At 38.8% G+C, this 16,265-nt stretch overlaps 1 protein-coding gene across 8 annotated transcripts in view; it reads right to left on the bottom strand.

Annotated features, from left to right (window-relative positions):
* PCNT (pericentrin) overlaps positions 1-16,265 on the bottom strand; it is a 74,202-nt gene that overhangs the window by 54,851 nt on the left and 3,086 nt on the right. For 7 of the 8 annotated variants that reach the window (XM_039554661.1, XM_039554654.1, XM_039554655.1 and 4 more), the window contains exons 2-13: positions 13,857-14,054; positions 12,255-12,305; positions 11,259-11,423; positions 10,362-10,505; positions 7,833-7,997; positions 5,067-7,535; positions 4,889-4,981; positions 4,495-4,671; positions 3,306-3,561; positions 1,394-1,452; positions 1,043-1,217; positions 299-435 (exon numbers count right to left, since the gene is read on the bottom strand). In XM_039554661.1, coding sequence (XP_039410595.1) covers positions 299-435; positions 1,043-1,217; positions 1,394-1,452; positions 3,306-3,561; positions 4,495-4,671; positions 4,889-4,981; positions 5,067-7,535; positions 7,833-7,997; positions 10,362-10,505; positions 11,259-11,423; positions 12,255-12,305; positions 13,857-14,054 — 4,089 coding nt within the window. The remainder of the gene's footprint in view (positions 1-298; positions 436-1,042; positions 1,218-1,393; positions 1,453-3,305; positions 3,562-4,494; positions 4,672-4,888; positions 4,982-5,066; positions 7,536-7,832; positions 7,998-10,361; positions 10,506-11,258; positions 11,424-12,254; positions 12,306-13,856; positions 14,055-16,265) is intronic. The other variant, XM_039554659.1, reaches the window with a different exon arrangement.

The following is a 16,265-nucleotide window of genomic DNA, read 5'->3' as shown; positions in this document are numbered from 1 at the left end:
CACTGGCAAAAAATAAAGCATTAGCCAGATAAAAACAAAATGTGAGAACCAGCGAATTAGGAATATAAATGCAGAGGAAGAGATGGCACCAAATGGCACAAAGGCAACTGCATTCCAAAGGTTTTGAACTCCTATGGAAACTCCCAGAGTATTTACCTGCTTCATGAGATGTATATGAAGCTTTTTCAGTAACGTCCCTAAATACAAACAGGTCACCCAAATGATATGTACACGGTCTAGTTTTTTGTTATAGAAAGAGTAATCAACTACTCTAAACAGCTAAAAAAATGTAATTTACCTCCTTCTGAAGATCCTGTTCTTTTTCTTGGCTTTTCATCTTTACCTCTTCTAGGAGTTGGTTATACTCAGCCTGCAGCTGTTGTTGTAATTTTGTGATGGCTAACTGGTGTTGCCTCTCCAATTCTATACATTTCACTAAAGATAAAAATTAGTTCTGTTACTCCATCATCCCGGTTAATGAATAACCTGTACAACTTCTGTGCAACAAAAATAGAAATGCATGTCTCTAGCTTAAACACTAGCCTTCAGGGAATCATAGATTTGCTTGAATAGTAAAGTATTTGAAAGTGAAACATTTCCATGACCTGCTTCCTAGTTCTCTGCATCCCACACTGTTAGTTAGCCAAGAGACCACCAGTTTGTGGAACTTTTGTTCCATTAAGCCTTAACTATTCATAATCCAAATGCAATTTTTTGTTAGAAAAAGCTTCTATTAATACTAATCACGGTTTTGATTAACTTGGCAACTGTCAAAACTGGTTTTCAGCTGGAAATAAAACAGCACCTCCCTTTAATATTTGCCTCACATCTCATACTCTCTGGAAAGAAAAATGCAACAATGCTATTCAAGTTTTAAACAATTTTTCATTTACAACCTGTTGTCTAGACAGTCTCATGCCGTCGTCCCAGTTTTTAAATAGGGCTACATAAATGCTTCTTGTATTTGCTTTTATATATGTTGTAAAATCACTTAGCTGTCACTGCTCAATAAAACAGCTGCCTCCCAGACCATGGTACATACTTTTAGATTGTGCGTTCTCAACAGAAAGAAGTCCCAGCTCTGCTTTGACTTTTTCCAAATGCATTTCCAGAGAATTCTGCAGTGCGATCATCTCAGTCTGATGTTTTTCAGACAGCTCTTCACACACGTTTTTTAAATGTGTATCAGACTCTAATTCCCAGTCTCTTTTGAGGGTCTACGAGAATAAGACACGCATTATATTAAAGCAAACACGTTGAGTAAATTAATAAACTTCTTTCTCCATTTATTTGTCCTTTACAATAAATGTGTAGCAGGTCTGGGACTTGTACCAGCTCTTGTTTTCAGAAAGAGACTTTATTTTTTTTCTTGTATGAAGAACAGAATTTGTACCTCTAATGCCTGGATATGTGTCTCTTCCATTTCCAATTCTATTTTCTTTCTCTGGTCAACTGTGAAATAAAATACTTATTAATAAATTTACATAAAATATTATTAAATGAAAAGTAGAAATATGGATGAGATTACAATTTTCAAACTCAGGACTTAAATGGGCAAGCCTAGAGCAGGGTAAGGTGCTGGGTTCTATCCACACCTGCTGTTACGTTACTCACTAATTCACTTTCATTTTAGAAAACAAGCATTCTAGAACTTACAGCTGCAAAGACAACCCAGAAAGTAAAGTTCAGTTTAATTAGTAAAGCCTGCTTAACTCTACAGAGAACATGATACTAAAAAGAAAAATAATCATAAAGATACAAATTCAAATGACTATTGATATTGATTTTAACATTTCACTGCACACCACTGTGAGCACAGAATCATCTCCAGAAAGATAGAATGAGTAGCAGGCAGCAGCAGCAGGTAGGAAACTTCAAATTTCTTCTACAAATGCCTAGGAAACAAGACTGCAAGATAGATGCCACCATCTGCTCAATTATCACTGACACCGATAGCTTTTTCCTTTCTAGCTCCTCCCTTGATAAATTCCAGCTTTGTGTTTGGCCCCTTTTTTGATTTGCAGGAACCCTGTAAAGGCCTATCAGCCACCTTCCCAGAGCATCAAAGCACTGTTGCCTTGGCTTATTTATAATATTTAATAATTTATAATATGCAACCATTATTTTGAGTCTTTCTATGGGAAATGAAAACTTAGATATTAAATTGGTATAAAGTTACATTGGCAAAACACACCTTAACAGTGTTGGTATTAAGAACCGCACCATGACCTCCTCCTGCTCCCAAATCCCATTGTGCTATCAGTTCACTGCACTACTGGTGCTAACAAATGGTTTCCTACTTTTAGGTCATAAAGAAACATCCTTAAATGAATGTTCTCTTTCTCTTAGGAAAGGACAACTTCCCTAAGGAAGGAATGGTTTCTAAAACTTATTTCAGAGCTCAGAGGGGTGTGATGAGCACTGCAGAGTCTAGCTGGAGGCCTGCAACTAGCAGTGTTCATCTGAATACAAGGAAAAACTTCTCTACTGTGAGGGTGACAGAGCCCTGTAACAGGCTGCCCAGAGAGGTTGTGGAGCCTTTTTCTCTACAAATAGTCAAAACATGCCTGGACACAATCCTGCGCAAATTGCTCTGGGGGAACCTGCTCTAACAGGGGTTTGATGATCTCCAGAGAGCCCTTCCACCCCAAACAGCCTGCGATTCTGTAAATTTCTACAGTGGAGTGCTGCAAGATTCGCCTTTCTCCAGAAATTCCTCAAGCTCTGCCATACAGGTCAAAAATGGTCTGACCTGGAAAGAGGCAAATTTCCCAAACAACGCAAAGAGCACCATCAGCAGGCCTTCAGTACTATAAGGTGCTACTGCCTTCTTGCTCATGCCACAATACAATGTTATATGAAATGCAGCTCAAAGGACACTCAGCTACAGGTTCTCTCTGAGCCTTTCAGTTCCTTCCCAACTCCTTCCTAACACTGAGAGGGAAAGCCAGGAAGCAGTCACATATCTTCTCAGAAAGACAACAGTAGTGCTGACTTAGGGCAAGAAAAACCCTGACAAAACATAAGGGATAAGAGCTCTACTCTTTGCACTGATCAAGTTCTTTAAGAGAAAGAATGAACTTTTTTTTTTCTGAAAGAAAGTAGTTCAGTTTAGCACTAATTTACAGATGAAGAACAACTAAACTTAGGGCCGCACAACTTCACTTTCATATATAAAACATTCACTCTTGCCCATGGCAGTCCCACCTGTATTAGAGGCAACACCAGCTGTCATTCACAGGCCAGCGCTACACCAAGACAGGAACCTGTGCAGGAAGAAAATACTTATTCCCCAGTTTTAATACCTAGTTCTTGCTGATACTTGGACTTAAGATCTTCTTTTTCCTTCAGATACTGTTCTTTGATCTTCTCCCACTCCAGCTGGTGACGGCTTTGCAGAATTGCTACCTCCTGAGCACGTTTGTCATTGAGCATCTCCCGCAGCTCCATGAGGGCAGTCTCCTTCTCTTTCCTCAAGTTGGACTGTGTAAGCTCCAGCTGAGAGGTGTGCATATTATTTAAGGTCAGGCGTAAAGCTTCCAGTTCAAGGCTGTGCAGTGTCTGCAGTAGAGGAAAAAAGGGTTTCTCCCTCCACTCTAATGAAATGCGCTTGCTCTTTTCATGACCAGTTTCACTTTTGACTGCTAAACATATCTAAGTTTTGCCCTTCCGTACTTGAAGAGTGTTTCTTTGTGGCAGGGACCCTTAAAGGAACCCTTAAAATAAGCTGTTACGAGATTTGAATGTTTACAGTGCAATGTAAAAGGCTTTCCTTACCTGCCTCTTCATCTCCTACAATACCCTGTATCTGTCCACTTCCTCACATCAGAGCAGAACACAACACCCCAGCCCTTCACTGTCTATTGAAAGAATTCCTTTTGCTTGCTGATGATTATAATTTGTTAACAAAGTAAAGTTCTAAGTAGAAAGTAGAAATAAAATTCACCACTTCTCAATTCTTAAGTAAACTAACCAGTGTACCAACGGGTTGTAATTAGACCTAACACTAGACATATTCTTTCCATTTCCACTTCACATTTAGTGGAAGTGTTCAAAAACCCAAGAAATATATAGAAGAAAAAGTCAGTTTTTCACACTTCAGCTTAGCAGGAAAGCATTCCTGATTGTACTAGTAGGATAATTAAAAACTGGGAGGGGCTTAATATCCTTTATAACATTTACTTGTTAAACTTGCCAAGACAAAAAATTACAAACTTTTTTTTTCTCTCTTAAAGCCATCAATTTAAACATCCAGTTTTCTTCAGAATTAACATTAAAATATAATTGCACTGAGGATTCTGGAGAACTCCTCTAAAAAATATCTACTACCACCCACCAAGAGAACACTCCTATTCCTTCGATTGCAGCACCACCTGAAAGAGCACACGTAATATCCACAAAAATTAAGGAGAAGGCTCCTTGATTTCTGTGTACGCTAGAGATCATCAACAGACAGGTAAATATTACATTAATCACTGTGTTTCCTGTTTTTACCTGGGATTGGAGCTGAGCTTGCTCATGCTCTGCTCTGTGTGTGGCTGCCATTTGCTGCCGGAGTTCATCTAAAAGGTGTCCCTGTTCTTCCTTGAGCTCAGCACGGAGTTTCTCCATTTCCTCTGCATGTTTAGCAGCCAGCTCAGAGATTTCACGATTGTGCTCTCGTTCATGCACCTGCAGAGAATACGCATATGAAAAGCTTTCTTCAAAATAAGCTTGTTTACCCCTAATTATGGAACCAGAATTCTTCCCTCCTCCTGACACCAAATCAAAAGCACCATGGAAAAAAAAACAATGAATAGAATTTTGCACCTCTAAAATGTTTACACTGCTTAAAGGACAATGCAAAATGACTTTATTTTTCCAAAATAAACCCAGTTACAGCATGTACCTTTTTTATTACAGCAATCTCTTCCCTCCTTTTTTCTTCCAACTTCTGTTGTTCATCCACTCTGTCTTTTATTTCAGCATTTAGCTCTTCTATCTGAAAACAGGCATACAAACATTTGCAATGGCTACCTTAAGCATTCTGAAATCCCATGACTCCTGCAGTTATCAGGGTTTCCTACCTCTCTCTTGTGTGTCAAACTCACTTCAGTTAACTCAGCAAGGCGCTGAGTCTCCATCTTATCCATTTCCTCTCTGTAATGCTTCTCCATCTTGGACTGAGCCCCCTGGGCAGCTTGGGCAGCCTGATAGGACTCCTGCAAACAAGCCTCAAGCTCCAAATTAGCCTTTTTCAACTGGGCGATTTCTTCAGTCAACTGGCTTTTTACCTCATTGTATTCAGTAGTCTTTTCCTTTATTTCAGCAGTAAGTTTATCAATTTCTTGGTTGCTGAGGTTTATCCTGTTCTCACAGCTCAGTCTTTCACACTCCTGTATATCTTTGATGTTTTTCATTTCAGCATTAAGCTCATGGATGTTTTTTGCAAGGTCCTCAATGATGCTAGCATTCTCTGCTAGTGCTTTTTCTGCTTTCACTAGATCCTCCTCCACATTGGATAGTCTCTCTCTTAAGGCTGTTTTTTCCTTCAACAAAAGGGCTAAATTTTGTTCTTTATTATTGATTTCAGCTTTGAGCAACTCCTGTTCTTTTAGCAATGTCTCTTCAGATACCATTTTCTGACTGAGCAGCTCTGCTGTTCTCTGGTTTTTAACATTCTGAGCATTAAGCTGGCTTTGCATCCAATCCCTTTGGCTTTGCAAAGCAGCCAACTGACGGCCAAAAAGAGACTGCACTTCACTTGTCACAGAATCAGAAGCGGTTTTCTGCTCCTGAACATCTCTCACTAACTGCTCCTGACTTCGCAGCTGCATCATCAATGTGTCTCTTTCCTCCTGGAGGTCTTTCACCATTTCTAGCCAGGTAGAGGGGTTTGACACTTGTGTTAGAGATAGCTGGCCTCCATCCTCGCCCTGCTGCTTTACTAGAAGCATGAGTTTATTTTCAAGTTCTTTCTCCTCTATTTTCTGAAGAAGTTCTTTTTTGCAACAGATCCGTGCTTCACGTTCTTCCTCCAGTTTCTCATGCATATGAGAGAGCTCAGACATGGCTTTTTCCCAATTTTGAACAGCTTCTTGTGTGTCCTGATGAGGCATTTCTAAGGCTGACTCCTGATGAAGCTGTTCAGTTGGCTTCAGATGTCTCTCTGCTAAACATGTCATCTCATCATCCTTTAAGTCACCATGGTCTCCAATTTTGTTTTGCTGCAGGGAACCATCCGACACAAACAAGACAAAGGCCTCTGCTCTCACCTCTGCCTCTTCAAAAATGTCTTGAGCCAAGCCACTAAGACATGTCCCCTCATCAAGGCTAGAGTATAATGGAGGAGATAAAAAATCTCTGCTGGGTTCTAGGAGCACACTGTTGTCTAACCCATACCTATTGCATCTGCCCTCTTCAATGGCACAGCCTTCTGAAGAGCTGGACACATAGGACTCTTCTGGAGTTTCTGTGGAAATGAGGTATTTAGCCAATATACCTTCATCACCACTGAAGAGCCCTAGTTCTGACAAGGGTTCTTTGGTCAGGTTCTCCCCTTCACTACTTCCACTGTCCTTCATGATCTCTGAACTCCTAGTTTGTTCTAATTGATCCCTTGAGGAGTCATGCTGGAATTCCAGTTCTCCATGCACTGGCTCATCTCTACCTTCCAACTGGTGTTCTTTGTCCCACATCTCCTCAAGACCCGCTCCCCGCAACTGAGACATCCCTGATAAAGTCTGGTTTCCCCTCAATTTCAATAGCTTTTTATTGGAGACAATCTCTCCATCACACTTTTGCCTTACATCTATACTTTTTTCAGCCTCATAAAGTCGCTTTTCATTCAATTCCTGGATGTACAAATTCAGTTTCTGAATCTCTTCATTCAAGGACTGTTTTTCTTGTTTATATCGCTCAGCTTTCTTAGCTTGCTCTTCTGCATCAGAAAGTTGATACTTAAGGCCATCAATTAAATCCTTGTATTTAGCTTCTAGTTCAGATTTTTCCCTCTGAAAGTCTTCCTGTTGGTTTTCAAGTTTCTTCCTCAAATTTTCTTTACTAATTTCAGATTCTTGAAGACTTATATTTAAGTCAATTATTATGCCATTCAAGTTCTGAATGTGCTCTTCAGAATTCAAGGCACAGAGTTCTTTTTTTAACTGTTCAAGTTCATTTTTATATTTTAAAATAATTTCTTCTTCATAGACCTGCTTGGCTTCAGCAATTTCTCTTCTGTGGCACCTCTCCAGCTCATTCCTCAAGTTATCCAACTGTCTGCAAATGTCCTTCTCATGACTGATTTTCAGTTCTTCAATACGTTGCTGTTCTTTCACTTTGGATAAAGCTATTTCTTTTTTAAATTCTGTTATTTCCGAGTCCCTCAGAGAAAGTGTGTGCTGAAGTATAGACAAGCCAGATCTTTCAGATGTCAGTAGATCTTGAAGACTTTTAATAAATTGTTCTTTTCCATCTATGCTTCTGTGTAGCTCTTGAATTGTACCTTTCATATCCTCTTCCATTTGAGCAAGCAGAATTTCTTTATCTTTGGTATTCTTAAAAATAAAACATTACATATAAAATATGCCATGATTTCATTTCCTTAAGCCTCATGCTTCTAATTTACATTCATAAATAACAATGTTTGAGTTTAAGGTTTCTATTTATAGCAGTACTAGTTACGTTCTTAAAGGAAACCAGACCTTAAGCTGTTTCTTTAATGAATGTTAGTCATCACAATCTCTATGAATTTCTATATAAAAATACTTTTTTCATGGTTATGTCACTACACAGATTCAAATTATCACCAAATTTGAAATAAATTTATATTAGAACAAAAGGTACGTTTTTACCTTTTGAGAAGACTCCAGCTGTACTTCCAGGTCATGTGCTTTCTCACGCAGCACCTCCAAGTGTGCATTTTGCTCTCTGAGACGATCCTGAAACAAGCACACTTGCTGCTGGACTTCTAATCCTTCATTTTTCTTGAGACTCTTACTCCTCAGTATCTCAGTAACCTGGACACATAAAATGTACTCACAGTCAGGAGAAAGTCAATATCCAAACAACTCATACACAAGACTCACTGTAAGCATAAAATACACTGCATTTACAGATTTACCCTACATTTTTCATTCTCAAGGAATAAAAGTCATCCTAAAAAGGCAGACAACACTTGTCACGTTTTAGATACTACTACTTACTGCAAAGATGCAAATGTTAGATAATTAATCTCTATGGAGAATTATCTAACATTATGAACCTATAAATCTAACATAATGAATCATACTGAATTCCTCCAATATGAAGCAGAACTTCCAATGGTCTGGACATGCCATTAAGAGAACAGCAACCAATCTTCCCTGCAAAGGATTTATAGATCGTTACTAAAGGTTGGTTTTCTTCCTCTCCACATCCCTTCAAATAAAAGGAAAACATTTCCCCCCATCAGAGTAATATAAAATATATTTTATTTATTTTTAACATATTTTTCTCGAGATGTTGCAAAAATCAAGGAAGAATACGTAAGACAGTATTAGTGCTTTCATCTGTTTTCAAAGTTGATGTAGTTCCACAATGTGCATCCTCTAACCAGACTTATTTAGAATATGCCTGAAATGCTATTTGGAGGCTTTATCTTTGTCTTTCAATGGCTTATGGTGCAAATCCCAAACACCTGTTGAGTAACCTTCACTTTTACCACATTTTGCTGTTGCAACCAGAATTGCAGATAGAAAGCAGTATTTTTTGTTATTTTACAAAATTTTATTTAGCAGACAGTTTACTTTCAGGGCATAAGCAACTCCTTTAAGATAATTCCTGGACTAAAAAGTCTCAGTTTTTATTTAAAAAATTTTTTTAAACTCCTTCCTATCCAGACCTTTAAGATATGTAATCCCACATAGGGAAATTCTATCCTGCAAACCTGAAACAGTAACTACACAGAAATATTTCTCTTTGTAATATACAAGGCTTCAAGGACAGCAAATGCATAGGTTCAGAGACAACTGCCACTAGAACACTGAGCATGACCAAAAAAGAATAAAGCACTTTTTAAAATGCATTTTAAAGCAGAGAAAGGCTGCAGTACATCTCATTATCCAGGGATTAGCTCCATGATCACCCTGTTGCACTGAAGCAGGTTCCTATGTGTCACAGGGGCTGCTTCAACCATGTTCAGGTTATTTTACATTTCTTTCTTGGAGCCAAGTCACATTACCTCAGCACAGCAAGTTTCTGTCTAACAGCTGAGATGTTCCAGTTGCCCAAGCGGAAACTCAGAGATTTATCTGGCAAAGGACAAATGATGACATGCAAACCAAAATTATGTAGCAACAGTTGTGTACAGGCCACAAACCACTTGTGGCAGGACATTCCCCTACCACAGAAGGGCTTATCTTCTCTGCCTATCAGCTGGTGCAATAGCTCACGGCATCTTCCCCCCTCACATAAATTTGCTAATTGGTGAAATATCTCAAGTCGGACATCGTCTGGGGGGTGAGATATTTCTGGCACTGGGGAGGTGGCATTCCCAGCTGACAATAACATCTTGCCTTGGGAGCGAGATTGAAGGAAGATAAGCTTGAATTTCTGACTCACAGACACTAAACTACAAACTATAAAAACTACACCAAACTTTCACAAAGCAAAAGTCTTCTGCACGCTCCCTGGAAATGTGTGGGGCTCTTCCCCAAAGATGGGATGCCACTTTTTGGTTACTCTCTCAGGGGTTGAGTGAAAGGAACCTGTGCACCCCATCATCAGCTCAGTGGTAAGTTACATTAACTCCTAATCTATCCTATTTATTTGCTAGCTATAATATAGGAACTTTTATGTCGTGCAGTGTTTTATGTAATCTACTAGTAGTTCTTTGTTTTAAGCTGCGTAGTAAGTAACTCTGTTTAAGACCATTTGTCTGTCAATCTTCTGTCTATTCAATAAATAACTAATTTTATAATAGACCTGATCTGCCATTCTTAAGAACTTGTGAGCCAGCGTGGTTTAGGTGTGCATCACCTGAATTTAAGGGCTGCCAAAAAGCTGAACCTAAGGCAGGGCTTGTCTAATGCTTCCACTCAATCCATAACACCACTAACAACATTGTGTAAAATTCCCTAACAAGGGTTTTAAGTGATGAACAAAGAAGTGCAATGACCTCCCAAAACATTATACAAGCAAGTGGAAAATATGAGGCTATATTTCCAGGACTTCTCCGTAGCAACCAGGAAAAAAACCCCTGCCTCGCCCTGAAATAATTTTCACTGCTGTATTACAAACTGAACTATGAAGAGCTACATCATCAGCTCAATATTTATACATTCATAGTCTGAAGTTGTTCTTGTGGTCTCTGTAAGGACATGCAAATTGGAGGAGAGGCACACCTGATGTAACTGGAGCTGTAAATCATGGATCTGACCAGCCACATGTGAAGCTTCTTCCTGTAGCTCATCCCGGTCTTTCTTGGCCTGTTGAAGGCAGGTTGTTAACTTCCTGATGATTTCATTCTGCTCTTGAACCGTAGTTTCCTACAAGGGTCACAAGAAGTGCACTTCTAACATTAAAATATTCTTAACATATTTGGAAACAAGTAGGTTTTCTTAAAGCAAAGTTGTTACAGAGTCTGTAGATACATTTCAGTTTAAACCAACTTAAACCAAAGAAATCTTTGTGTCCAAAGACAATGGAAGAGGAGCCTTAAACTGATCTCAGAGACGACAAACCTAATCAAAAGTGATTTTAAAAGCAAATTATGGGATACCAGCAATGAAACTGGTATTTTTACTTCCAAATTTGTAGCTCTTACTGATGTAAAAAGCAATCAAGTTTTCAAAAAGGATATAATGAATATTTAGTACCCCCTAAATTGCTTCCTACCTGCCAGCAATTCCCTTCAGTCACGTGAGAGGAAGTTAATGAGATGGGATACATTAATCCTATTTTATGTTAATCACATTTATCTTTTCAATTTATTTCTCGCCAACAAGAAATGTCTTTGTTTCCCCAATCCTAGAATGATAAAAAGAACATATAAAGGGGAAAGTAACTAGTCTTAGGAAGCACCTGGTAACAACTCACCTTTACAAAGAACTGCTAGAGAAAGGGAATTCAAAATATTATTTTTTAATATTCTGGAAGAGGATGCTGCTTTTTGCAGTACATGTTAGCAAGGTGAAGTACTTCTCACTAAACAACAATAGGTTTTTGAGTCTTGCGGCCTAAATATTTTTAGGATTAAAATAAGGTAGTACTATCCCATTATCCAATTCTATGAAACATACCTGAAGCTGCATAGAATCACTGTCCTGCAGCTCATCCATCTGCACAGTGAGTCTTTCCACTGCTTCCTGTTTCTCCAGCAGTCTGCTCTCCAGCTCAGCTATCCTCGCCTGACACATCTGAGCATCAGCCTCGCTGTATTCTGCAGCAGAATTTATCCTATCTTTCTTTATAAAAGAAAAAAAAATCATTTATTCACTAAAACCACCATTTCTGGTTTGTGATTAGTCTGAAAACAAATTCAGCTTCAAGGTTAAGTCCTGAGCAAATTCTACTTTAAAAGTAATTCAACACAGGGACTTTGTATCTAATAGAAACATTATATATATAAAGTCCTTAATGCTTAAAAATTTCAAATTAAAAATGATCATAGATAATACTTTTTCATGATACTTTAAGGCACAAAAGCAAAGTAAGAGTGTTGTGATTCTATAGCACCAAATGGTGGCAATATGCCATTTTGGAGTGCATTGGGATTTAAATACCTCCAGTTGTGAGGAAGGAGGCAGAATACTACCAATTTAAACAAAGCTTTTACATCCATCTGTGCTGACTGGAGAACAGTCCACCCACAGGAGAAACAACAATATAAAGGTCTTGAATTAAAATTAGCTTTCTGTGGTCTCTTAGGAGCAACATTGTTACAATCATCACAGAGGATACAGTCTTTTGTATTTTATTTTAAATACTTTTTGGTTATATTGTATGAAACAATTAAGAATGAACCTATGTATCAATTGGAAACATTAAACACATCCGAATTTCTCTTGGCAAAGTCTATGATTTTAAAAAACCCAATTTTCTTAGCAACCAATTTTCACAGCCAGTAAATGTACACACAGAGAAATGCCTGTTTTATATCATAAAATAGTGAAATCGCATCAGATTTATCATATTTGATAACAATGTCCAATTAATAATTTTAGCAACCAATTATCACAGTTGTCTTTCAGCTCTATCCAGCAACTTTTACTGAAGATACATCCTTTCACACTTACTTCAGTTGCATGATTATCCAGTGGCTCCCAGCTAGACAAATCAGTGCTGCCCTGGTAAATAAACAAATAAAGTAAACACTACATCATAGCTATTTTACATAAAAATAAGGAAAAACAGAATTATTTTGGAAACACCTTAAGCATGAGCCAGAAAGGTCTGTGTTGTGAGAGACTGACTTTATACTAAACGCAGCTGGTCTTTCATGGTGAAATGAACTAAACTGCAAAAAACAAACGAACAAAATTATTATAATGTCTACTTAAATTTAGGGCTAAGCCACAACACTGATTCAATGTTGGATCCTCTGCTGTTGTAGCTGGCAAAAATTCGAGCAATCTTTAATCTACTAGTAAAAATTAGTAAACTGACAGGAGATTATTTAACAAACATGCTAAAACCATTCAGGCAATCACAAAAGCAACACATTCTTCTGCCACACAGATTTAACATAGCTTGATACCTTGAAAGATGTTTCCCTCTCACTAAATTCACAAGACCAGGATGATGATAGCATTATTTGGAAAAGGCAGCCCACAGCTCTCCCTGTGTTTTGAATGTTCTTGAAGTAGTTCCCAATGATTACTGTCTCCCTGGAGGTACCCTCTCCAGATAACCTAGAATTCCAGTTGCTTTACAAACCAGCTTTTTGACAAAAGCTGCTTAGCAGCAGTAAGTGATTTTTGTTTGTTTTGTTAATTTAAGTTCACATGAATGTAGAAAGGACACTGCTGTGGCTGAGTGACAAAATACTATGTTTTTCCTCAGAGCAGACACTTGTGTGTAGCTTCATAGAAGCCTTTGCAATGAAAACATTATGTTGAAGATATCCTGAAAGTATCAGGGATACCCTCACAACAGAAAGCAGGATAACACATGCAAATTTTATCCCCCATCACTGCAGGTTTGCAAACACACTAGGTTGATGCTGTTGTGGTATGTTGTGAAAACACATCAACATCTGGAGAGATGCTTTTGGCGCAGAAGGCACCAGCTCCCCAAAATTCTTTCCACAGAGAACATGACTACCTTCAGAGAGTCATCAGTACAAAAATACCGAAATACATCAGACACAAGCAGAGTCTTAAACAAATCTGTGGAAATAACATCTATGCTGGCTTTACAATGGCTACTAAGAGCTTGCTAGAATAAATTATCATTTTTCATAAAACATTAAGCATATTTGAGCCAGCCAAGTGATACAAAAACAAATTAACGCTGTGCATTATAAGGTCCTGGCAGTATTTCATCTGTTGATCTCCCAATCCAGATTTGCCATTTCATGAAGTCACAGCCACATAACTGTAAGCCTGTCCAAAGAGAAGTCCACGGCAGTGAAAAGTTAGAGACTTTAATTTAGCAGGCTAATGGCTCACTGGGAATAACAGCTGCCTAGGCCATACCATGGAGATGTCTTACTCAGTAAATGAGATCACTGCAAAAGAGTGAACTATTACAAGTGAAAATACACCAGCTGACTTACCTCCCAAGGGCAGCTAGTGGCCAGTGCCAGTGAGCTAACAGTCAACTGAGTAAAATGACCACGAGGAACACTTGCTACCTGCAGACAGAGTGGAACGAAGGCAAGGAATAGTAAGATTTACCTGTGTCTCAGTTGTTGCCTCCGGTAGGTTGGTGTCTTCAGCCTGACACTCTACGCCCTTCCCAGCATCTCTGGCTGCTACTGGGTGCTCTTCCTTCGGAAGGTCATGCGTGTGGACAGCCGAGCCCTTCCTCTTCGCCGCCTTTTTCTGCGACTGCGAGATGTTGCCCTTTGCTTTTCGCTGTCTGAAGTAAGCAAACTGTGCAGGAAAGATTGCAGGAGGTACAGGGAGAGGTAAGCAAGGAAAAAGTAGCAGGACCACAAGATTAACACAGTCATGACTGATAGAGTTCCTGTCTTGATAAAATACATACATCTGCAGAAAAACTGCTTTATCTGCCTACTTTCCACACATTCACAACATACCGGAGAATTGTGCCATTAAGCAACAAACCTCACACCAGCACTAAAGGCTCATTTCCATACTAGAATCAAAGTTTTACTCAGTGAAACTTTGTGTGTCAATGATAATCCAAAACTACAGCAAGACAAATTAGTAAAGGAACCAGTTGTCAATATACTAGAAGCATTAGGAAAAAATAATAATTGAGCAATATTTCTGCAAGACCAGCAAAAACAAGAACCCCCTTGTCATGGCGCCAAAACAAGCACACCCCTACAAATACATCTAAACAGGTCTTAGCCAGCGTAAGCTTTGAGGTGAGGATTCACTTCCGTTAATTTTAATGCTCCTTCCCTGCCACCCCCCCTAAGAGAACACAGCAAAACTTCCTCGCCAGAAAGCAGCCTCCAGTACATAAATAGAAAATCAATTAAGCCAGGTCATTTTAATTTCTTCTGTTGAAGAATCAGATGCTCTACTTTATCAGGCTATCACAGCTCTACAAAGCCCCAGGGACTTGTAAAGAATGTCACTGACAATTTATTACCCAACTCTCCCTAGCACCTTAAACAGCTTAAAAAGGATTATTGTTATTTTCAACTCTAGTATTGTGTTTAGGCAGCATTTCCAAATAACATCTCTCCCACAGCATAAATCCAGACACCCTTCTCATAAGGGAAAAGCCTTCTTCAAGGTTAAAACCACATACTATGAAGTGCAGTGTTAAATCCTTGTGATGAGATAAAACAGTTAACTGATGCCTGGATGTAAACATCACTCCCAAGTACTACCTGCAATACATATGAAAATCCACTCCTTGACAGCTTGATTTTCCTGTGAAACAGCCATCTGGCAGAAAAATCTTGTCCCATTCTTCTCAGTTTGTGAAAAGGACCTAGTTCAGTCCCCACTCCTTATAGGAACTTCTACCTGACAGCTTAGCTACTCAACAGGTGCACAGTTACACATCTGCTACACCCAGCAGACCATTTAAAAGGTATATTTGCAGAAAGACATCGATTCCCTACCAGCTGATAAAATCCTTATGTACAAATAACTTATTTTTAAGATTATCTTACATAATTGCTACAGTTAGTAATACTGAAATGCAGATTAAATGAAGATTTCCAGCCTTGTGCCTTTCACAATAACCAAAATGAACAGACCATAAAGCAGCAGTGAGACACAAATACTGTCCTCTGAAATCAGGGTTCAACCCCAGCACTTACTGATGGCAATGTATGTCAAAAATAGCTATGGCACTAATTAACCTGATAACATGGGGACACCAGGCAGGAGGAAACCTGAGGAAAAACGGAGAGTAGAGGAAACTGCTGAAGCAGGAAAAAAGGGAAAACAGGAGTAAAACAAGCAGAAAAGATGAAAGGCAGAGAGAGTGGGCACTACAGAGAGCAGTTACTGATTCATGAAGTGAGACCAAGTATTTCACATTAAAATACTAAAACTTGGCATGACTGAACACCTAAACAGTATGAATTGTTAAATGCACAGGTCAAAGAAAACAAAACTTATTTTGTCCCATTCACATGCACTAAACGTATAAAATCATAGTACGTACCATGCAAAAGTATCTAACTACACCACAATTTCATGAAACAACTGGACTTGGTGGAGTAGCTGGATTCAAACATGCTCCGGATTTATGGGAAAAGTTTTATTTAGAGTAATATCGGGTTTCCAAAGCCTTTCATCAGCTACATAAATTTTAGTGCCATTGTCAGAATCTCAAATTTACAGACAGCCATCCAACATGAAGTAGTGAGTGTGAATGTGAAGAAAGCAAGACACAACTGCCTCTGCCCCATCACAGTGAGGTCCTATCATGCCCCTTTTGATTGACTTAACTATCCTTTTGCTTTCTAGAAGCACATGAAAAGGTAAAAGCTTTTCTTTTCGCCAAGATGTAGAATTGCCACAGGAACCCTGAGAGCACTGTCCTCTACAGCATCCCAAGCAGCTGTTGTAACACAAGAACACCTTTCTACAGGCACCAGTGCACTGCAACCTCATTTCAGCAGGACCAGCCAGTTGAAAGTTGATGTATTA

Source organism: Corvus cornix, chromosome 7 (genome assembly GCF_000738735.6).
Source record: "Corvus cornix cornix isolate S_Up_H32 chromosome 7, ASM73873v5, whole genome shotgun sequence".
Lineage (NCBI taxonomy): Eukaryota > Metazoa > Chordata > Aves > Passeriformes > Corvidae > Corvus > Corvus cornix.
The sequence above is the reverse complement of the archived record's forward strand: the minus strand, read 5'-3'. Positions and strand labels throughout refer to the sequence as shown.